Here is a 23,581-nt window from a genome sequence, read left to right on the forward strand (position 1 = left end):
TTTATATTATTTTTGCTTCCCTTCCCTTATGTTCATTTGTTCTGTGTCTTAAAGTCCTCATATGAGTGAAGTCATATGATATTTGTCTTTTTCTGACTAATTTCGCTTAGCATAATACCCTCTAGTTCCATCCACATAGTTGCAAATGACAAGATTTCATTCTTTTTGATTGCCGAGTAATACTCCATTGTATATATATACCACCTCTTCTTTATCCATTCATCCATCGACGGACATTTGGGCTCTTTCCATACTTTGGCTATTGTTGATAGTGCTGCTATAAACATGGGGGTGCATGTGTCCCTTTGAAATAGCATACCTGTATCCCTTGGATAAATACCTAGTAGTGCATTGCTGGGTTGTAGGGTAGTTCTATTTTTAATTTTTTGAGGAACCTCCATACTGTTTTCCAGAGTGGCTACACCAGCTTGCATTCCCACCAGCAGTGCAAAAGAGATCCTCTTTTTCCGCATCCTCGGCAACATCTGTTGTTGCCTGAGGTGTTAATGTTAGCCATTCTGACAGGTGTGAGGTGGTATCTCATTGTGGTTTTGATTTGTATTTCCCTGATGATGAGTGATGTTAAGCATTTTTTCATGTGTTGGTTGGCCATCTGGATGTCTTCTTTGGAGAAGTGTCTATTCCTGTCTTTTGCCCATTTCTTCACTGGATTATTTGTTTTTTTGGGTGTTGAGTTTGGTAAGTTGTTTATAGATTTTGGATACTAACCTTTTATTTGATATGTCGTTTGCAAATATCTTCTCCCATTCTGTCAGTTGCCTTGTAGTTTTGCTGATTGTTTCCTTCACTGTGCAGAAGCTTTTTATTTTGATGAGGTCCCAATAGTTCATTTTTGCTTTTGTTTCCCTTGCCCAGGAGTTTTATAGTTTTGCATTTTACACTTAGATGATTGATGTTAGATCTTTCTTCTTTTCTAATATATACATCCAATGCAATAAAACTCCCTCTAAGTACTACTTTTGCTGCATCCCACTAGTTTTGATAATTTGTTTTTTCATTTTCATTTAGTTTAAAGTACTTTAAAATTTCTCTTGAGAATTCTTCTTTGACCCATGTGTTATTTAGAAGTGTGTTGTTTAATCTCCAAGTATGTGGGGATTTTCCAGCTATCTTCCTATTACTGATTTCTAGCTTAATTCCGTTGTGATCTGACACTAGATATTGTAAGGTTTTTATTTTTTTTAAGTTTGTTAAAGCGTGACTTATGGCCCACAATGTGGTTTACCTTGGTGAATATTCCATGTGAGCTTGAGAAGAATGTGTATGCTGCTTTTGTTGGATGACGTAGTCTAAAGATATCCATTATATTGGGGCACCTGGGTGGCTCAGTTCATTGAGGGCCTGACTTCGGCTCAGTTCATGATCTCACAGTTTGTGAGTTCGAGCCCGGCGTCCGGCTCTGTGCTGACAGCTCAGGGCTGGAGTCTGCTTTGGATTCTGTGTGTCCTTCTCTCTCTGTTCCTTCCCGGCTCACACTCTGTCTCTCTCTCAAAAATAAATAAAGATTAAAAAAAATTTTTTTTCAAAAAGATATCCATTGTATCAACTGTGTCCTCATTGGTTTTCTGTCTGCTGGATCTATTTCTGATAGAGGGTTTTGAAGTTTCCAACTATAATAGTAGATTCATCTATTGTTTTCCTTGAAATTCTGTAAGTTTTTGCCTCACGGATTTTGATACACTGTTGTTAAGTGCATACATATTACTTGTGATATCTTTGTAGAGAGTTGACCGTGAGATCATGACCTCAGCTGAAATCAAGAGTTGAACACTCAACTTACTGAGCCACCCAGTCGTCCCTAAAGAATTTCTTTTAACATTTCTTGCAATGCAGGTCTATGGGCAACAAATTCCCTTGATTTTTATTCATCTGAGAAAGTCTTTCTCCTTTACTTTAGAAGGATAATTTCACAGAGTACAGAATTCTAGGTTGGTGTGTTTTTCCTCTCAACACTTTAAATAGTCACTTCACTCTCTTCTTACTTGCATGATTTCTGAGGAGAAGTTGGATGTAATTTTTATTTTTGTTCAGCTATAGGTAAGGTGGTTTTTTACCCCTCCGGCTTTTTTCAGAATTTTTTTCTTATCTTTAATTCTCTGCAGTTTAAAAATGATATGCCTATGTGTAAGTTTTGTTTTCTTGCTGTTTTTTTTTTTTGTGTGTGTGTTTTTGCATTTATGTTCTTTGAGCTTCTGGGATCTGTGGTTTGTTGTCTAACATTAATTCAGGAAATCCTCACGGTCATTATTGTTTCAAATGTTTCTCCTTTTTTTTTTTTTTTTTTTTCTCCTTCTGGTACTCCCATTACATGCATTTTACATCTTCTGTAGTTTTCCTACAGTACCTGGATATTCTGTTTTTTTCTTTGTCTTTTTTTTTTCTTTTCATTTTTGGAGGTTTCTACTGAAATATCCTCAAATTCAAGAGATTCTTTGCTCAGCTGTGTCTAGTCTACTTATAAGCTCTTCAAAGACATTCCTCATTTCAGTTACAGTAGTTGTTTTTGTTTTAATCTCTAGGATTTCTCGTTGGTTCTTAAAATTTTCATCTCTGCTTATGTAGCCAATCTGCTTTTGTATGCTATTAGTACTCTTAGCACATTAATCACATTAATCATAATTGTTTTAAATTCCTGTTCTGATTATCTCAACATCTCTGCCATATCTGAGTGTGGTTCTGATGCTGAGTATGGTTGATGTCTCTTCTGTATTTTTTGCCTTATAGTATGTCTTGTAATTTTTCCTTGATATGCAGGCATAATGAATTAAGTAAAAGAAACTGCTATAAACAGACCTTTAATGATGTGGTGGTGAGTTGGGGGCGGGGGGAGGAGAAGTGTTCTATAGTCCTATGATTGGTCTCAGTCTTTTAGTGAGCCTGTGCCTCTGGACTGTGAATTTCACATGTGTGTCTTTGTTTTTTTCTTTGTTTATGTGGGACAAGATGGCTAGAATGGGCTGGAGTTGAGTATTTCTCTTCCTGAGGTTAGGGTTTGATAATACTCCAGAGGTTAGGGTCTGGTTAACTAGTTTCCCTTGAGGGCAGGCCTTATTCATAAAAATAGAGTGTTTTGGTACATTTTAAAGTGGTTCCTTTTTCCCTCCGCTGGAAGCACTGGGAGATTTTTCTCTGATATTTGCTGTGGGAATCTCATCAAGCTCCTGGAGATAAATGTCACAAAATTGTAGGGACCCCACAGTCCATCTGAGCCTCCAGCAATTTGTCAGTTATAGTTCTGGTTTTCCTACCCTGGCACTGGTTCTCACAGGTAGTTTCCACTCATGAGTCTCTGCTCCAATAAATTATTATTCTCTGTATTCTCATACCAGTTTCTCCAATCTCAAGGGCAGCAATTTGCCCTGTATCCTCATCTCTCTAATGGATCCTAGAAGAGTTTTTGATTTGTCAGTGTGTTTAGCTTTTCACTCATTGTTAGAATGGAATGGTGGCTTCTGAGCTTCTTACATGCTGACTGGAAACTGAAATCTTTTTGTTTGTTAAATCAAGACAAGACACTATAGTCAAAAGTTGGATTTTTATCATGTTTGTAGGTAAGCAGAGTTATTGCAAAATATTTCTGGTGAAGAAAGCTTACCTATATATAAAAGCAAAACGTCAAGTATTTAAAAATCAAATTCTGGGGCACCTGGGTGTCCAACTCTTGGTTTCAGCTCAGGTCATGATCTCACAGTTTGTGAGATGGAGTCCAATGTCAGGTTCTGCACTGACAGCATGCAGAACCTGCTTGGGATTCTCTCTCTCAAAATGAATAAATAAACTGAAAAAATAATAAAATAGAAATAAAATCTTCACAGTGTTCATCATCTAGTATATCAGGCTCCTAAAAGAGAAGCATTTCCTAAATCTTTCTGAATGCTGTTAATTTATATTTCCATGTAATTTGATAGTGCTTACTTTTCTTACTGCCCTATCCTGACATTTCTTTCCTTACAGTGTTAAATTAATCTACTTAAAAAAAGACACCTAGATTTTTCCTTGAAAAGAGGAAGTTTATTAAAATATTTTCATATAAATCTCATGTCATTGAAAAACCACAAATGGTTTGAATGCTCACTAATGTTCACTTTAATTTTGTTGAGGAAAAATCCAAATCCCCCAAATATATTATTTTACCAATATTTTTAAAGTTCAAAATCTAAACACAGAGAGACTCTTAATCAATTAACATTATCTTTGTATATATGTCACACACTGAGAAAATAGGAAGTGGCTTATTTTTTATTCGACAGTGGAAACCTGTGGCTTCAAACCTGTCACTTAACACTCCTTGGTGACATTTAGATTGAGAGCTACACAGTGGGCCCAGGCTCGGTCACTGCATATCTGCAGCCAGGTGTGCAATCAAGTCTTTGGCATCTTGCATGACGGAGGGTATTTCTGAGCCATTTTCAGTCACTTGTGTTCCAAACAAGAACATCTTCCTGTCATTTCCCACCTCAGACAATGCCAAAGCTTCGTGGATATCTGTAATACGATAGGCTGTTTCAAGATCCTTCATCCCAAATAGAAAAAGGAAAGGAAAAAACTAGTTATTTTGCAATCCTTTTGGATAGAAAAATGTATTACTCTCATTGCTCTCAATGATCCCACCTCCATTTTAATGTGGAGGATATTGTAACCCCATTATTATGACTTCAGTGGTTGTCCAAATATAAAGATTTTAATCAGCATTATACCAGCAATGGGGTGCCTGCCTGGCTTAGTTGGTAGAGCATGCAACTCTTGATCTTGGGGTCATGAGTTCAAGCCCCACACTGGATATAGCGATTACTTAAAAAAGAAAGAAAAGAAAAGAAAAGAAAAAAAAAGAAAAAAAAAACAGGTAGCAGGATTATACCAGTATTTATGAGCTATCATCAAAAAAAAATTTTTGGAATGAAGTTAAGCCTTTATAACATCTTAATCAGTTTTCTAAGCACTGCAGTCAATCTGCTTTTTTTTCTTCATTTCTTTTTTATTTGCCCAAAATTATATTCAATAGGATGAATTATTTTATTTTTTTTTATTGAGGTATAGTTGACACACAATGTTACACTAGTTTTAGGTGTACAACATAGTAATTTGACAACTCAACGTGTTATTCAATGTTCACCACAAGTGTAGCTACCATCTCTCACCATACAATGCTATTACAATACCATTAATTACATTCCCTGTGCTGTATCTTTCATCACTGTGACTTATTCATTCTGTAACTGAAAACCTGTACCTCCCATTCCCCTTCATTCCTTTTTGCCCATCTCCTTGTATTTATGGGTCTATTTCTGCTTTTTGTATTTGTTCTTTTGTTGCTATATTCTGCATATAAGTGAAATCATATGGTATTCTTCTTTCTCTGTCTGACTCATTTCACTTAGCATAATGCCCTCTAGGTCATCCCTATTGTCACAAATGGCAAGATCTCATTCTTTTTTTGTGGTAATATTCCAAAATATGTATGTATATACTACATCTTCTTTACTTGTTTACCTACAGATGGACACTTAGGTTGCTTCCATATCTTGATTATTGTAAATAATGCTGCAATAAACATAGGAGTGCATATACCTTTTCAAATTGGTGTTTTAGTTTTATTTCTTATTATTTTTCAAACTTTTATTTACATTCTAGTTAGTTAACATATAGTGTAATATTGGTTTCAAGAGTACAATTTAGTGATTTATCACTTATATATATAACACCCAGTGCTCATCATAACAAGTGTCCTCCTTAATACCCATCACCCATTTAAGTGTTTAAGTTCTCTTTGGGTAAACACTCATAGTGGAATCAATGGACCATATGGTATTTCTGTTTTTAATTTTTTGATAACCTGGACCTGCCATACTGTTTCCACAGTGCTTGCACCAATTTATTTTCCTGCCAACAGTGCACAAGGGTCCTTTTTTCTCCACACCCTGACCAACACTTATTATTTCTTACGGTTTTAGTTCTAGTCATTCTGCCAGATGTGAGATGATATCTCAATGTGATTTTGATTTGTATTCCCTTGATTATGAGTGATGTTGAGCATATTTTCATGGGTCTGTTGGCTATTTGTATGTCTTCTTCAGAGAAATGTCTGTTCATGTCTTTTGCCCATGTTTTCATTGCATTATTTGTTTTTTGTGTGTGTTGAATTGTGTAAGTTCTTTATATATTTTGGATATAAAGTCCTCATCAAATATATCATTTGCAAATACCTTTTCCCAATCAGTATTTACCTTTTCATTTTGTTGATGGATTCCTTTGCTATGTTGATGGGTTCTTTTTTATTCTGGTGTAGTCCCAATAGTTTATTTTGGCTTTTGTTTGCCTTGCCTCAGGAGACATATCTAGAAAAATGTTTCTGGTAGTATCTGGCTGGAATTTATTACATTTCTAAATGTTGGTCACCCCAATATAGTGCCTGCCTGAAACCAGAATTCATTTAGTTTTAGATCCCGCAGTGACTTTTTAAACAGTGTTAATGGATCCAGCAACATGTGGACAATGTCTTAAGTTAATAAATTCACTGATGGAATTGGAGAGGAAGAATATATATGAGGAGAGTGTTGGATAAAAAGAGGAGCTCCTTGTAATGATAAAAGCACATCAGGGATAGGGCTCAGTCAGTAGAGCATGCAACTCTTGATCTTGGGGTCATAAGTTTGAGCCCCCACGTTGGGCATAGAGTTTACTTAAAAATATAATAAATAAACTTAAAAAATAATAAACAAAATAAAAGTCACCATATGTTAAAAACAAAAAGCACATCAGGGATAAACCCCAGGTTTATTCCATACTTGCATAACTGTGCATTAATAGAATAGAGGCCATCACTCAAAAAGTAAAAATAGTAAGATGACTTTTTAAAAATCCTTATATAATAACTTGAACCACTGAGTCATCTAAAAGCATAGAGTACTTTGGCAAAGGAATATCAACAAAGATGCCTTAAACTAAACCAAAGATGCCTTAATATACAAAACTTAACTCAAATATCCAAATCTTTCATTACTAAGCCCCAGTAAAAGTTATAAATTTGACTGTTTAAAAATGGCTCTGTTAATTCAATTTGATGAAGATAAGAGATACAAACCACAAAGGAAAGCATTGATAAAATAGACTATTTGAAATGGAAAGCTATATAGGTGAGAAAAATATATGCAAAATGAGAACAGATGTAGGGAGCTCAGTGGCTCCATCAAGGGTAATAATATTCACATTATAGGGATCCCAAAAGAACAGAGAGAAGAGGGGACAGAAAACTTATTCAAAGAAATAATAGCTGAAAACCTCCTTAATCTAGGCAAGAAAACAGATATTCAGATCCAAGAGGCACAGAGATCCCTCAGTGAAATCAACCCAAGGAGGTCCACATCAAGAAACATAGTAATAAATATGGCAAAAAGTAGTGGTAAAGAGAGAATTTTAAAAGCAGCAAGAAAGAGGTGCCTAGGTGGCTCAGTTGGTTGAATGTCTGACTGTTGATTTCAGCTCGGGTCATGATCTCATGGTTCATGGGTTTGAACCCTGCAATGGACTTTGCGCTGACAGTGTGGAGCCTGCTTGGGATTCTCTGTTTCCCTCTCTCTCTGCCCCTCCCCTGCTTACATGCTCTCTCTCTCTCCTCTCTCTCTCATAAACAAATAAACATTAAGAAAAAATAAAAGCAGCAGAAGAAAAGAAGACAGTTACATACAAGGAAATCCCATAAGGCTATCAGATTTTTCTGCAGAAACTTTGCAGGCCAGAAGGGAGCAGCATGATATATTCAAAGGGCTAAAAGGAAAAAAATCTGCAGCCAAGAATATTCTACCCAGCAAGGCTACCATTTAGAATAGGAGAGATAAAGAGTTTCTCCGATAAAAAAAGCTAAAACAGTTCATGACCACTGAACCAGTCCTACAAGAAATGTTAAAGGGGACTCTATTTAAGTGAAAAGACCGTAAGTAACAGTAAGAAAAGTAGAAAGCACAAAAGCAATACAAATAAGTATATATGTAAAAATCAGTCAAGGAATTAAAAAAATAAAAGGATGTAAAGTATGGTACCATATACCTAAAATGTGGGGAGAAGAGTAAAGAATGGTTTCAAACTTAAGTGACCATCAACTTATTATACAGAATGCTATATGTAGGTATTATATATATAACATAATGGTAACCACAAATCAAAAATCAATAATAGATATGCAAAAATCAAAGAAAAAGAAATGCAAATATATCACTAAAGAAAGCCAGCAAACCGTGAGAGAAAAGAACAACAGAGGAAAGGATCAGAGAAGAGCTACAAAAACAACCACAAAACAAGTAACAAAATGGCAATAAATACAAACCTATCAATAATTAGCATGAACTTGGGGCGCCTGGGTGGCGCAGTCGGTTAAGCGTCCGACTTCAGCCAGGTCACGATCTTGCGGTCCGTGAGTTCGAGCCCCACGTCGGGCTCTGGGCTGATGGCTCAGAGCCTGGAGCCTGTTTCCGATTCTGTGTCTCCCTCTCTCTCTGCCCCTCCCTCATTCATGCTCTGTCTCTCTCTGTCCCAAAAATAAATAAACGTTGAAAAAAAAATTAAAAAAAAAAAATTAGCATGAACTAAATGCTCTGATCAAAAGACACAGAGTGATGGAATAGATTAAAAAACAAGACCCATATATATACTGGCTACAAGAGATTCATTTCAGGGGTGCCTGGCTGGCTCTGTCAGTAGAGCACATGACTCTTGATTTTGGGGTCATGAGTTCAAGCCCCACATTGGATGTAGAGCTTACTTTAAAAATTTTTAAAAGAGGCTCATTTTAGACCTAAAGACACATGCATACTGAAAAGTGAAGGGATGGGGAAATATTTATCATGCATATGGATGTCAAAAGAAAGCTGAGGTAGCAATACTTACATTGGATACTGTAGACTTCATAAAGAATTTTTTTAAGTTTATTTATTTAGTTTGAAAGAGAGAGGGTGGGGAGGGGCAGAGAGAGAGGGGAGAGAGAGAATCCCAAGCATGCTCCGCGTTGTCAGTGTGGAGCCCAAACCATGGCTTGAACTCAAAAACCGTGAGATCATAACCTGAGCCAAAATCAAAAGTTGGATGCTTAACTGACTGAACCACACAGGTGTCCAAAGACTGTAACAAGAGATAAAGAAGGACATGACATAATAATAAAGGGGACAATCCAACAAGAAGATATAACAATTGTAAATATTTATGCACCCAACATGAAAGTACCCAAATACATAAAACAGTTAATAACAAACATAAAGGAAATCATCAGTAGTAATATAATAATAAGGGGACTTTAACACTCCACTTACATCAATGGACAGATGATCCAAATAGAAAAGCAACAAGGAAACACTGGCTTTGAATGACACACTAGACTAGATGGATTTAACAGATATATTCAGAAAATTCCATCCTAAAACAGCAGAATACACATCCTTTTCAAGTGCACATGGAACATTCTCCAGAACAGATTACATATCAACCCACAAAACAAATCTCAACAAATACAAAAAGACTGAACTTAAACCATGCATCTTTTCTGACCACAACACTACGAAACTAGAAATGAACCATAAGAAAAAAACTGGAAAGAGCACAAATACATGGAGGATAAATAACATGCTAATAAACAATGAATAGGTCAACCAAGGAATAAAAATTACATGGAGAAAAATGAAAACAAAACCGCAATGGTCCAAAATCTTTGGGATACAGCAAAAGTGGTTTTAAGAGGGAAGTTTATTGTAATACAAGTCTACCTCAAGAAGCAAGAAAATTCCCAGATAAACAACTTAACAATATACCTAAAAGAGCTACAAAAAGAAGATGAAACAAAACCTCAAACCAGCAGAAGGAAGGAAATAATAAAGATTAGAGCAGAAATAAATGATATAGAAACTAAAAAAAACAAAACAAAACAAAAAAAAAACAAACCCAACAGAACAGATCAATGAAACTAGGAGCTGATTTTTTGAAAAGATCGACAAAATTGATAAACCTCTAGCTGGGTTCATCAAAAAATAAAAAATAAATAGAGAGAGAGAGAGAGCACTCAAAGGAGCAAAATCAGAAACAAAAAAGGAAAAATATCAACCAACACCACAGAAATACAAATGATTATAAAAGAATATAATTAAAAATTGTATGCCAACAAATTGGACAACCTACAAGAAATGGATAAATTCCTAGAAACATATAACCTCCCAAAACTGAATCCGAAAGAAAAATAAAGTTTGAACAGACCAATTTCCAGCAATTAAAATCAAATCAATAATCAAAAAACTCCCAACAAACAAAAGTCCAGAACTAGAAGTCTTTGCAGGTGAATTCTACCAAACATTTAAAGAAGAGTTAATATCTATTTTTCTTGAACTATTTCAGAAAATAGAAGAGGAAGAAAAACTTCCAAATTCATTCTATGAGGCCAGCATTACCCAACACCAAAACCAGAGCAAGACACCACAAAAAAGGAGAACTACAAGCCAATATCTCTGATGAACATGGATGCAAAAATCTGCAACAAAATATTAGCAAACCGAATCCAATAATATATTAAAAAAATTATTCACCATAATCAAGTAGGATTTATTCCTGGGATGCAAGAGTGGTTCAATATTTGCAAATCAATCAATGTGATACATCACAGCAATAAGAGAAAGGATAAAAACCATGTAATCATTTCAGTAGATGCAGAAAAAGCAGTGGACAAAGTGCAACATCCATTCATGATAACCCCCGCTCCCTCCACAAAGTAGTTTTAGAGAGAACATACCTCAACATAATAAAGGCCATATAATCATATGAAAAACCCACAGCTAACATCATACTCAATGGGAAAAAACTGAGAGCTTCTCCCTTAAGGTCAGGAATAAGACAAGGATGGGGCACCTAGATGGCTCAGTCAGTTAAACATCTGACTTGGGCTCAGGTCATGATCTCACGATTTGCGAATTTGAGTGCCACTTCGGGTGAGCACGAGCTCCCCATCAGGTAAGCTCGAGCCCCGATTCGGGTGAACTTGAGCCCCAGTTTGGGTGAGCACAAGCCCCGCTTCAGGTGAACCCTGCTTCTCTCTCTCTCTTTCTCCCTCTCTCTCTCTCTGCTCCTCGCTCACTTGTGCCCCCCCCCAAAACAAACAAATAAATAAATAAATCTTGGGGGAAAAAAGGAATAAGACAGGGATGTTCATTCTATAGTACTGGAAGTCCTAGCCACAGCAATCATCCAGGAAAAAGAAATAAAAGGCATCCAAATTGGTAAGGAAGAAGTAAAGCTTTCACTGTTTGCAGATGACATGATACTATACATAGAAAACCCAAAAGACTCCACCAAAAAACGGCTAGAACTGATAAATGAGTTCAGTAAAGTCACAGGATACAAAGTCAATGTACAGAAATCTGTTGCATTTCTTAGACACTAATAATGAAGCAGCAGAAAGAGAAATTAAGGAAACAATTCCATTTACAATTGCACCAAAAATAATAAAATACCTGGGAATAAACCTAACCAAGGAGGTAAAAGACCAGTACTCTGAAAACTATAAAACATTGGGGCACCTGGGTGGCTCAGTCAGTTAAGCATCCAACTTCAGCTCAGGTCATGATCTCACAGTCCGTGAGTTTGAGCCCCGCGTCAGGCTCTGTGCTGACAGCTCAGAACCTGGAGCCTGCTTCGGATTCTGTGTCTCCCTCTCTCTCTGCCCTTCCCCTGTTCATGCTCTGTCTCTCTCTGTCTCAAAAATAAATAAAAACATTTAAAAATTTTTTTTTAAAAAAAGAAGACTATAAAACATTGATGAAAGAAACTGAAGACAACACAATGCTCATGTATTAGAAGAACACATATTGTTAAAATACCTATACTACTCAAAGCAATCTACACATTTAATGCAATCCCTATCATATACCACCAGCATTTTTCACAGAGCTAGACAAGACAATCCTAAAATGTGTATGTAACCACAAAAGACCCCATATGGCCAAAGCCATCTTGAAAAAGAAAAACCAAAGTAGAGGCAGCACAATTCCAGACATCAAGTTATACTACAAAACTGTAGTAATCAAAACAGTATGGTACTGGCACAAAAACAGAGATCAACAGAACAGAGTTAGAAAACCCAGAAATAAACTCACAATTATATGGTTAATCCATCTAAGACAAAAAAGGCAAGGATATGCAATGGGAAAAAGTGTCTTCAACAAATGGTGTTGGGAAAACTGGACAGCAACATGCAAAAGAATGAAACTGGACCATTTTCTTAAACAACACACAAAAACAAACTCAAAATGGATTAAGGACCTAAATGTGAGACCTGAAACCATAAAAATCCTAGAAGAGAGCACAGGCAATAATATCTCTGACATTGGCTGTAGCAACATCTTTCTAGAGATTTCTGCTGAGGCAAGGGAAACAAAAGCAAAAATAAACTGTTGGGACTACATGAAATAAAAAGCTTCTGCACAGCAAAACAAACAAACAAACAAACAAAACAAAACAAAAAACAAAAACAAAACAAAAAACAAAAATTCCCTGAAAGCTAAAAACAAACTAAAACTAAAAAAAACTAAACAAGCAACAAAAATAAAAGACAACCTACTGAATGGGAGAAGTAACATATCTGATAAAGGGTTAGTATCCAAAATATATAAAAAAACTTATGCAACTCAACACCAAGAAAAACAAATAATACAATTAAAAAATGGGCAGAACACGTGAACAGACATTTCTCCAAAGGAGACATACATATGGCCAAAAGACACATGAAAAGATGCTCAACACTACTCACCATCAGGCAAATGCAAATCAAAACCACAATATTACCTCACACCTGTCAGAATGGCTAAAATCAAAACCACAAGAAATAACAAGTGTTAGTGAAGATGTGGAGAAAAAGGAACCCTCATGCACTGTTGGTGGGGATGCAAACTGGTGCAGCCACTGTAGAAAATAGTAGGGAGGTTCCTCAAAAGAATAAAAATAGAACTGCCCCGGCACGTCTAGCTGGCTCAGTCAGTAGAGCATGCGACTCTTGATCTCAAGGTCGAGAGTTTGATCCCCACACTGGGTATAGAGTTTACTTAAAAAAAAAAAAAAAAAAAAAAAAAAAAAAAAGAACTACCCTATAATCCAGTAATCACACTACTGGGTAATTTCCCACCAAAATATAAAAATACCAATTACCCCTGTGTTTACTGCAGCATTATTTGCAATTGTAAAACTATGAAAGCAACTCAAGTGTCCATCAATAGATGACAGGCTAAAGAAGATGTGGCATAAAGAATATTCCATTGGGTGTGTGTGTGTGTGTGTGTGTGTATTTATTATTATTATTATTATTATTATCATTGTTATTACTATTTAGCCATAAAAAGAATGAAATCTTGCCATTTGCAGAAACATGGATGGATCTAGAGAGCATAATGCTAAGTAAAATAAGCCAGTCAGAGAAAGAAAAATACCATATGTTTCACTCATATGTGGAATTTAAGGTATGGAAGAAACAAAGGAAAGAAAAAGAGACATACCAAAAACCAGACTCTTAACTATAGAGAACAGTTACTAGAGGGGAGGTGGATGGGTGGGGGGATGGGTGAAATAGGTGAAGGGGATTAAAGAGTATACTTATCTTGATGAGCACTGAGTAACATATAGAACTACTGAATCGCTACATTATACACCTGAAAATAATATAACACTATTAACTATGCTAGAATTAAAATAACAATTTTTTAATGTGGTGGTTTAAAAAATAAATGGAAAGCTATGTATAAAAAAGAGAACCATAAGCAAAGTAAAATAATAGCCAGCAGGTTGCTGGAGAAGATATTTGTAATGCACAGAAGTAACAAAGGATTATTTTCTCAAAAGATATGAAAGATTTCTACAACTCAAATAGGAAAAGATGAACACCCTAATAGGAATTTGTGAAAAGATATTAAAAGACAATTCACAGACGTAGAAATTAGCTTCAAAGAATGAAACGAATTTGAAACTAATAACCAATGCACATCTGAAAAGATGTTCAAGCTCACTAGTAACTAAGGAAATGCAAATTAGAATAACAGGATAAAATTTCAGCCCCATCAGATTGGTAAAAATGAAAAAGTTTGACAATACCAAGTACTGAGAGGGATATGTAGCTGCAAAAACTGTCATATTCCGTTGGTGGAAGAATAAATTGGTGCAGTATCTTTGGGAAAAACAACTTGGTAAGTAAGATCTAGGAAAACTGACTATGTACAAATCTGAAAAACCAGCAATTCCTCTTTAAAGTATATGCACTAGAGAAATGTTGATACGTATCTATAAGGAAACACATACATTGAGATTCACTGTAGCACTTTAAATACCAATAAAAAATTGGAAATAACCCAAATGCCCATTTTCTCTCTCTTCCTCTCTCTCTGCCCCTCTACATGCATTCTCTCTCTCTCTTTCTCTCTCTCTCTCTCTCTCAAAAAAAAAATTCTGAAGTAGCTTCTACACTGGACTGTAACATAGGCTCCTACTTTAGGTCATCATTTGTAATTAGTTTACTTTCATAAACATTCGCCCTTAGAAGCAGTGGGAGAATCAAGTTCTCTAATGATTGGCAACCTTAGCAATTGAGAGAGGGGCTTTAGTATTATAATGCTACAGATGTTCAATTTTTTAAAACTGATTTTATTATGGTAAAATACACATAACAAAATTTACCATTTTAACCATTTTTAAGTGTACACTTCAGTACAGTCACATTTTGTTCAACAATCCACCTCCAGAAGTCTTTTCACTTTGCAAAACTGAAACTCTCTACTCACAGCACAATAACTCCCCATTTCTCCCACCCCAACTCAAGGCAACCATCATCAATATAAACCTGTGTCCATTAAACAATAACTCCACTATCTCCTCTCCTCCCATTCCCTAGTAACCTCTAATCTACTATCTGTGTCTATGAATTTAACTACTCTAGGTACCTCGTAAAAGTGGAATCACACAGTGTTTGTTGTTTTGTGACTGGCTTCTTTCATTTACCACATTGTCCTCAAGGGTCATCCATGTAATAAAATGTACCAGAATTTCCTGTTTTAATGCTGAATGATATCCCATTGTGTGTATATATCACATTTTGTTTATCCATTCATCCATGGAAGAACAAACACTTGGTTTGCTTCTACCTTTTGGCATTGTGAATAATTCTGCTGTGAATATGGATGTACAAGTATTTGTTTGAGTTCCCGCTTTCAATTCTTTTGAGTATGTACTCAGAAGTGGAATTGGTGGATCATATGGGTGTTATATTTTTAATTTTTTAAGGAACTGCCATACTGTTTTCTATAGTGGCTGCACCATTTTACATTCCCAATGACACTATACAAGGGTTCCAATTTCTCCATGGTAGTTTAATATCTATAATGTATATGTGAGAAATAAATTCAGGTCAGGTTAATTCATCTAAAACAAACTATTTCTTTATATATGGTAGTCCCTCAAATATTTTGTTGAAACCAATTCAACCATCAGTAAATGTTTATTGAAATTAAATTCAACACATATTTTTTGAATTTCTACTATGTACAGTATACTAAGTATTCTGAGGGACACAAAGATGAATAATGGTCTTTATTCTCAAGGAGTTTATAATCCAGGAGATCCAATAAGTATAAACTAAACTGAATACACAGCATATTGTTAAATATCTAGCTATTAAAAGTAGACATTTCTATTTCTTTCATTGACAATAAAGCTATTGAATACCACTTATATTTGCACAGATTTTTACCTGTTTGTTTGCAAACACAACCAGAGGAAGGATTGGGTTTGTTCCAATTAATTGATGAAGGTGTTTCTTGGCTTCAGGTAATCTGTTGTGATCTGCTGAATCTACCACAAAGATTAGCAGCAATCCTCTGGACAGGTACATTTCCCAATAGGAACGGAAAGGTTCACTGCCGCCAACTATACAGAATAGTGGAGAAAGAAGACACCAAAAACATTGCAGAAGTGTCCACTGAGGTGCCAGAAAAGATACTTTTAGATAATATCCAAACACTGGACAGATGTTTTGATAAAACACCACTGTGTTAGAGTGTACCCAATTCAGAGAATGACCAGAGAGCTGTTACTAGGGAAATGGTTGGTGGGAATATTTACCCTCCACAAGTGGTTCAATCATTCTGGAACATAAAGGATCAGCATAAAGACAGAAATACTACAGAGGATGCCTTCTGATCCGTAAACATAGCGACCCCAGGGGCCACAGCCATCCTATCTGTTAAACTCAGAAAATGGGAGTAGGCTACTAAAATAACTCAGGGTGGTGGGTTAAAACACACCTTCCTCTAAAATAAGTTTTAGATGGACTGAATTCACTGGCAGCCTCATTTGCACAATCTTTTTCCTTTGTCAAAATCCCAGAACTAATTTCTCTCTTAACATTGCACTAAGAGTTAATATGATCCTGTGAACATTAAGGAATACTTGCCTCAGAAAAAAAATGCCTTTGGATTATTTCATTCTGCTGATTCTTTCCAGAAGAAACTTACTAGTAATGATAATAATATATATAGAGCGAACTTAGTTTTTGTTTTTCTCCTAGAAGAGAGGTTGGCAAACTATGGCCCACAGTTTAAATCTGGCCCAACGCCTATTTTTGTATAGCCCATGAAGAAAGAATGGATTTTACACTTCTAAATTTCAGGAAAAAAAAAGAAAGAATAACATTTCATAATATGAACATTATATCACATTTGGATTTCAGTGCCTACAAATAAAGCTTTATCAGAACACAGACATGTGGATTTGTTCACATATTGTCTGTGGCTGCTTCCACACGACAACAGAAGTTAGTAGTTTGAAGACCCCTGTTTTAGGAATTTAACAAAAACATTTAAAATACTACTGGGAAAGGGTCTTGATTTGCCTTTCTTTTGTTTTCCTTTTATAGAGCTAGGCTAATTCTGTAAAGTATTTCGTGTTATTAATTTTTTAAAAGAATGTTCTGTAATCTTCTAAGTTATTCACGTGGTTTTAACATAATTTAAGCATGAATGAACATTTGGGTTGTTCTTTTTTTGTGTATGTGACATCATGACATCTCATCTATATAGGGGATTTTTATCTTTTTGGTTATTAACTTCTAATTTAATTGCAATGTAGTCAAAGAACATGGTTTGTATGATGCCCCTTCTCTGAAAAATTTGTTAAGACTTGCTGTATGGTCCATGAAGTGGTCAATTTCGGTAAATGTTCCATGAGTATTTCAGAAGAACATGTATTTTAGATTTGGGATGTAGCTAAAATTGTCTAATTGGACAATCTTATATTGTCCATTGGATGAAACTTGTTGATTATGTTCAAATTTTGTGTATCTTTTCTGATTTTTTCTAGTTTTGATCCTATTAATAATTGACAATATGTTGAAGTCCCTCACTCCAATGGTAGCGTATGTCCCTTTCTCCCCCTGGTTGGAATCTTCCTCTCTTTTCCTCCCTTCCTTCCTTTCTTTTCACGTTTCATACTTTGAGACTATTTTCTTAGCTATATATTTGGTTAAAGTTATTATTTCTCCTATAGCTTCTTAATAAATTGAAAACTCTATTCCTAATAATGTTGTTAGCTGAAAGATCTGCCTACACATTTACCAATTTCTTGGCCCACATTTTCTTTTTGTAACTGGCTGAAAGCAAAAATTAAAAAGGTGATGGCAGTAATCTAAGTAAGAGACAGTATAGGTTCCAACTCAAATAGGTGCAGTACGAAAGGATATAACTGATGAATTCAGGATTTGTTTTAGAGGTAGAAAAATTCATAGTGTTTTATTTGTGGACTAGAGGTGAGGCTGCATAAGGAGAAATCAAGGGTGACCCCTAGTTTTCCGGCTTGAGTAACATGATAGGTGAGGGGCCATTTACTGACCAGTAGATTATAGGGAAAGGAACAGATATGGAGATAAATCAAGCACTTAGTTTTGACCATTTTAGGTTTGAGAGGCCAATTAGATATCTAGGTGGAAAGGTCAGGTGACATCTGGATATGTTTGGGCTGGATGGATAAATCTGGGATTCATTAGCAGAGGGATGATATTTAAGGCCAATAGGATGGATGAAATCATCCAAGGAGAGAGTGTAAAGAGAAGAGAATCTATGCAACTTTGGGGAACAGCAATATTTAGAGAAGCGGTGACTCCAGAATTACTTTAGAGTAGAGACTTCTGGGCTGCCATCTGGTTACAAAAAGAGGTTTAAGGCTTGTTTATAGTTGCATTTGCAGAGAAGGAAGTACACTTTATTTGCCTAGACTGCATGTTTATTAGAGGTAGTAAGGGAGGAGAGAGGCTGTTATAGGAGGGGGTGCTATAGCTTTCCTTTCAGCTTCCTCTTCTACCAGCACTGTAAAATGGAGAAAATAAAAAGAAAAGAAAGTGATTCCCCCTGTCCCTCCACTGCACTATTAAACTATATATGCATTCTAAAAGTATAGGAAAATCTGACCCAGTGTTACTTTTCATACAGATGCAATGTTGCTAATAGTATGTCTGGCTTAAGGTATAACAAAATGAACCTCTCCTGTTTACTAATAAGAAAGAGGGCTTACTCTCTAGGAATTCCATTTGGCTATCTTCAGTGTTGATGCATACTGCATTGAAACCTTGGGTGGGTGCCACACTGTGCTGGACTTTGTTTAAAGCTAGAGAGTGGAGAACACTGGTCTTTCCTGCTCCGTCCAGGCCCAATACAAGGATCTGCTTATTTTTTTCCTGTGGAAAAAAAAAAGACAAAACAATAAACCCATGTGACCAGGGCCTCGTTTTCCTGGCTCCTGGCAGTGTGCCTGCCTGTGGTAGGACCCGATGATAATTGTGGAACTGTAAACCAGAGCAAAACTTCACAAAAAATTTAATATATCTAGGGGAACCCGGCTGAGCTCAGTTGGTAGAGGACAGGACTCTTAGTCTTGGGGTCGTGAGTTCAAGCCCCACGCTGGGTGTAGAGTTTACTTAAAAAAATTAATATGTCTAGAACAAACTGTGCCAATCAGTTTGTTTTTTATAATCTGCTATTAGTTATATGGTATTAATCACACCACACCCTTCCATCCCCCAACTCCTGGTCAATCTATCAAATATAGACTTTATGTAGATCAGGATTTATAGGAAGTGCCGTAGATCACAGGATCAATTTTCACACTTCATTTTGCTTCTTGAGTTCATGTCCACTGGGGATTGCACCAGAATTCAGTCTGTTTGAGATCTTGGGATCTCTATGGTTCATGTACTGACTGTGCCATTCAGCAAGTAAGCATCTAAGTTTTCTTATTACGGATCTGTTTTGTTTTCCCAATTGGATCACTAGATTAGAAGACTTTAGAGCAAAGTTCCCTTCTTATACTCTTTAAGATAAGTATTATGATTAAATGAAAAGGCTAAGGTTATAGAAATTGTTAAACCAGTTCCAGGGGTGCCTGGGTGGCTCAGTCGGTTAAGTGGCTGACTTCGGCTCAGGTCATGATCTCGCAGTCCATGAGTTCGAGCCCTGCGTCAGGCTCTGTGCTGACAGCTCAGAGCCTGGAGCCTGTTTCAGATTCTGTGTCTCCCTCTCCCTGACCCTCCCCCGTTCATGCTTTGTCTCTCTGTCTCAAAAATAAATAAATGTTAAAAAAAAATAAAAAAAAAAACGGTTCCAATCACAAACATTTATTTTAAAACCTGACATTAAAACCTGTTGAACTTGACACAAACTTTAGAAAGAAGCATTCCACCAACATACCAGCCTTAAAAATTTTTATGACAAGTGACTGAGAGACAAGCATTGCAGACTGGTATGAAGACAAAGTTAAGAGTGCTCATAAAAGTGGCTATTAGGGTGCAAAATTTAATGTGATCAGTAGTAAATGACCAACAATACTGCAAGATTGCTTATAGGAATTCAATTCTATTTCCCAAACAGCCTGCTGAAGAAGTTTCTCATGCACAAAAACACCAGTAATTGTCTTCAATGGCACTGGTTTGGAAATAATAATCATTTACATTTGTACTCAAATACTAAATGTTGACATTAGATTTAGACTGGGTTTCTGGAAAAAAAGTGAATTTTTTTCACTGTTCCTATTTTTCTTTTTTTAAAAAATAAGATCTATGTGAAAGTAAGATGTTTTAAGATCTGATCTAATAGGGTCTTGTACAGAGCATGATTTATCAAAACTGTCTCCTGAATACCAGAATTAGACAAATACATGTTGGGGCGCCTGGGTGGCTCAGTCAGTTGAGCGACCAACTTCTGCTCGGGTCATGATCTCACGGTTTGTGGGTTCAAGCTGGCAAGGGTTCTGCGCTCAGAGCCGGGAGCCTGTTTAGGATTCTGTGACTCCCTCTTTCTCTTCCCCTCCCCCACTCACGCTCTGTCTCTGTCTCTCTCGAAAATGAATAAACATTTTTAAAAATTTAAAAAAGAAGACGAAGTACATGTTTTTGGAGTTAATTCTTGATGGCTCTTATAGCAAATAGTATTTCCATAGTTATTTCCTACCTTCATTCATGTTGCCTCACATCTGCATCTAAATGTTATAGTGTCATTCTGGGAGTGTCATGGTAAGGAATAAATGGCTGTAGGGTGTGGATTGTGTCTCCCTTATTGCCTCCACAAATGGCCCCATGCTAACACAAATATGTTACCCCAACATATTTCATCAATTCCAAGATGCATTTTTCCCTCCCACATTTTAACATCTCTGAAATGAGGATTTTACAATTCATGGTATGTCATGTTTTGATTGGCAGCATTTTTTTTTTCTTTTTCAGTGGTACTAAATTAATGGTATCTGAGATCTTATGGAAGTGTAAATTAAAACAGTTCCCTACTCTTTCCAACCACATCACTGTCCCTAAGCCCATCCTTTCTAGAAATTCAGCAGTCACTGATGCTTTACATTTTACCTTATTTTAGCAAAATGCATGCTAAAATACATGCTTCCTCATGTTTATCTAATCTCTTAAGGAAAGCTGGGATTAATGTAAACCAAGAGTTCGGACACAATTTGTGATTTTGAACACCTCTGTTCCCTATCAAAAGTCATTCCTTTTATATTTGGATCTATAATAGTCTGTGTTTTACCAGAGATCAAATCTCAGTTAATAATTCAAATTGTTTAGAACTAGAAAAGCACCTGTGAGTTCAGGAACTCCAGGAACAGAAGTCCATTGAGCTGGGCTTAATGCTTGCTTTTCCTTTTTATCCTACCCGCCCCCCCCTCAATTTTTTAACTGTGGCAAAATTCACATAAAATTTACCATCTTAACCATTATTAAGCATACAGTTCAGTGGTATTAACTACATTCATAATGCTCTTCATCTTGCAAAACTCAAACTCGGTAGTCATGACTAGCTCCCTACTCTCCCAGCCCTCAGCCCCAGGCAATCATCAGTTCTACTCTACATGATTTTGACCACTCTAGGTACCTCATATAAGTAGAATCATAGGTATTTGTTCTTTTGTGATTGCAGCGCCTGGTTTCTGAGACCTCTCAGTTATAACTTTGTGACCATCCCTTCTGGGCGCTAGTAGTTTGAAAACAATTTTTATTTTTATTTTTTATTTTTTTTATTTTTTTTTATTTTATTTTTTTTTTTGAAAACAATTTTTATTGTAACCACGGAGAAGGTCTAGCCCTAAAACACACCCTGCACGAATTCAGGGACCCTACACTTTCTGACAAAGAACGTGTTCAACGGGAAGGACTAGGTTGGAGAGCCCGCGCGCGGCGAGGGTTCGGGTCTGGTTTCTGTGCTGTAGGCGGCGGGTGCGCCAGTGCTGAGCGCTGGACGGAGATGGGGCCCAAGAAGGGTTGTTCCGGCCCCGTGAAGACCAACCAGGACCTCTTCTTCCTCAACGCTAGACCCGAAGAGGGGTGGGGCGCAGCGGCAGGGTTAGTTAGCTGTGAGGGTGAGGCAGGTGACGGGGGAAAAGGGGTAGCGATGGGTCCGGCGAAGCTTGGCACACCCCCTCCCATCCACAGATTAAAATGCCCAAGGAGACCGGATTCCCTCCCGCCGGTCGGGGCCTCGGACGTAACAGAGCCAGCGGCGCTCGGGCCTGACCGCCAATAATGGCCTTGGGGAGCGGGTCCGAGGCACCGGCCCCTTACCAGAGGCTCCAGCGGGGGCTTCGTCAAGGCGTTGTTATCCTTCTTCTCTTTGTCTTTTCCCTCAAGTTGTTCCTTCTCTTTCTCGGTCTCCCGCTCTTTCTTTTCCTCCTCTCTACACTTATTTTTCTCCTCCTTCCCTGTCTCTTTCCCCTTCTTTTCTTTTCCCTTAATTTTCTCCTTCTCCACCTCCTTTTTCTCTTTCTCCTCCTTTCCTTTTTCCCGAATTTTTTCTTTCTCTGGCTCCTTCCCCTTCTTCTTCCCCTTCCCCCTCTCCATCTCCACTGTCCTAATTTCTTTCCCTCCTTCCGCGCGCCCGCGCGCTGGAGCCTGGGTTCTGGATCCCGGCTGGTGTGGCCCCCGAGGCGGACGCAGGGTAGAGACGTAGGTCCACGCAGCGTAGACAACACCCGCGGTCACCGTGCGGCCGGGGCCAGTCTCCCGGCGCGTAGGCTGCCGCCGGGCATCTCGCGCCCACTAGCGGGGTCCGCCGCGCAGCAGATTCGCCGAACCAGGGGCTGGGGGAGGGGAGGAGATGGCCGGGAAGCTAGGGGAAGCTTTAAACCCAGAGGAGTGGGGAGGACCAGCCACGGGAGTTGGGAGACCCGTGGGGCCGATCATCTGCATAGGAAAAGCCTCCACCCTACCATCCCATCCGCGACACTTCCTCGGCAGGTCGCACTATGGCAGGATTCCCTTATGCTGGGACACAGTGTCTCAGAAAAGCCTTCCAAGCTGGCCCAGATTCCAGCGTCTCACCTCTACCTCACCACTCCAGAGTAGCCCGGCCTAAGGCCTAAGTGTCTCCCGTCGGGAGATCGCTTAAGGGTACCAGCGTCCCAGCAGATTCCGTGCCTCTCCAAGCCAGTAACCATAAGCCTGAAAAGTCAAGTTTTTATCTTCCCGGCCCCCTGTTAACTACACTAGGAGTGTCCAGAGGCTGCTATCCAGGATGCTTAAGGAAAGAGAAAGTGAACGGTTCCCTTGTTTTAAATTCCTGACACATGTCGCCTAAAAAAGAATTCTGAAGATTAAATTAGTAGTCGGCCAGGATCACGGATACCAGTAATGCTGGGTATTAAAACTACAACTAAACAAAAATAGTCGCCCACAGTTATATATAGCAAATTAGGTACCACCTGGGCTTTTCAAAGGTGGTGTAATGTTTTTTAAACTGGTTTAAAAGCATATGGATGGTTTTTATTATTTTGCTTTAATGTTTGAGAGAAAGTGAGAGCACAAGGGGGTAAGGGGTAGAAAGGGAGAAAGAATCCTATGCTCAGCCCAGGCTCAGCTTGCAAAGCCTGATGCTACGCTAGCTCTCAATATGGAGATCATGATCTAAGCCTGACCTAAGCAGAAATCAAGTCAGATGCTTAACTGAGCCACCCAGGCAACACTTATTTCGTTAAACTGCATTCAAAAACATATTTCACAATCCAACAAAAT

General features: G+C 37.6%; 1 protein-coding gene across 1 annotated transcript; it reads right to left on the bottom strand.

Annotated features, from left to right (window-relative positions):
- Positions 1-4,242: 4,242 nt before the first annotated feature.
- Positions 4,243-22,984, bottom strand: ARL9 (ADP ribosylation factor like GTPase 9). Its single transcript, XM_030313809.1, has 4 exons — positions 22,136-22,984; positions 18,589-18,751; positions 15,776-15,951; positions 4,243-4,534 (listed from the first exon to the last, which is right to left on the bottom strand). The coding sequence occupies exons 1-4, from the start codon at positions 22,409-22,411 to the stop codon at positions 4,355-4,357; spliced, it is 795 nt and encodes a 264-aa protein (XP_030169669.1). The 5' UTR covers positions 22,412-22,984; the 3' UTR covers positions 4,243-4,354.
- Between the last annotated feature and the right edge of the window lie 597 nt (positions 22,985-23,581).

This window comes from Lynx canadensis, chromosome B1 (assembly GCF_007474595.2).
Source record: "Lynx canadensis isolate LIC74 chromosome B1, mLynCan4.pri.v2, whole genome shotgun sequence".
In the NCBI taxonomy this organism is placed as follows: domain Eukaryota; kingdom Metazoa; phylum Chordata; class Mammalia; order Carnivora; family Felidae; genus Lynx; species Lynx canadensis.

Bases quoted from the DNA above. Each gene is read 5' to 3' on its own strand.
- ARL9 (XM_030313809.1), bottom strand. From the start codon at position 22,411: ATGGAGAGGGGGAAGGGGAAGAAGAAGGGGAAGGAGCCAGAGAAAGAA. The intron at 15,952-18,588 runs GTAAGCCCTCTT...TATTCTGTATAG, and splicing joins CCAAATGGAATTCCTAGAGA to TTGGCGGCAGTGAACCTTTC. The intron at 4,535-15,775 runs GTAAAAATCTGT...TTTGGGATGAAG, and splicing joins TTGTGTTTGCAAACAAACAG to GATCTTGAAACAGCCTATCG.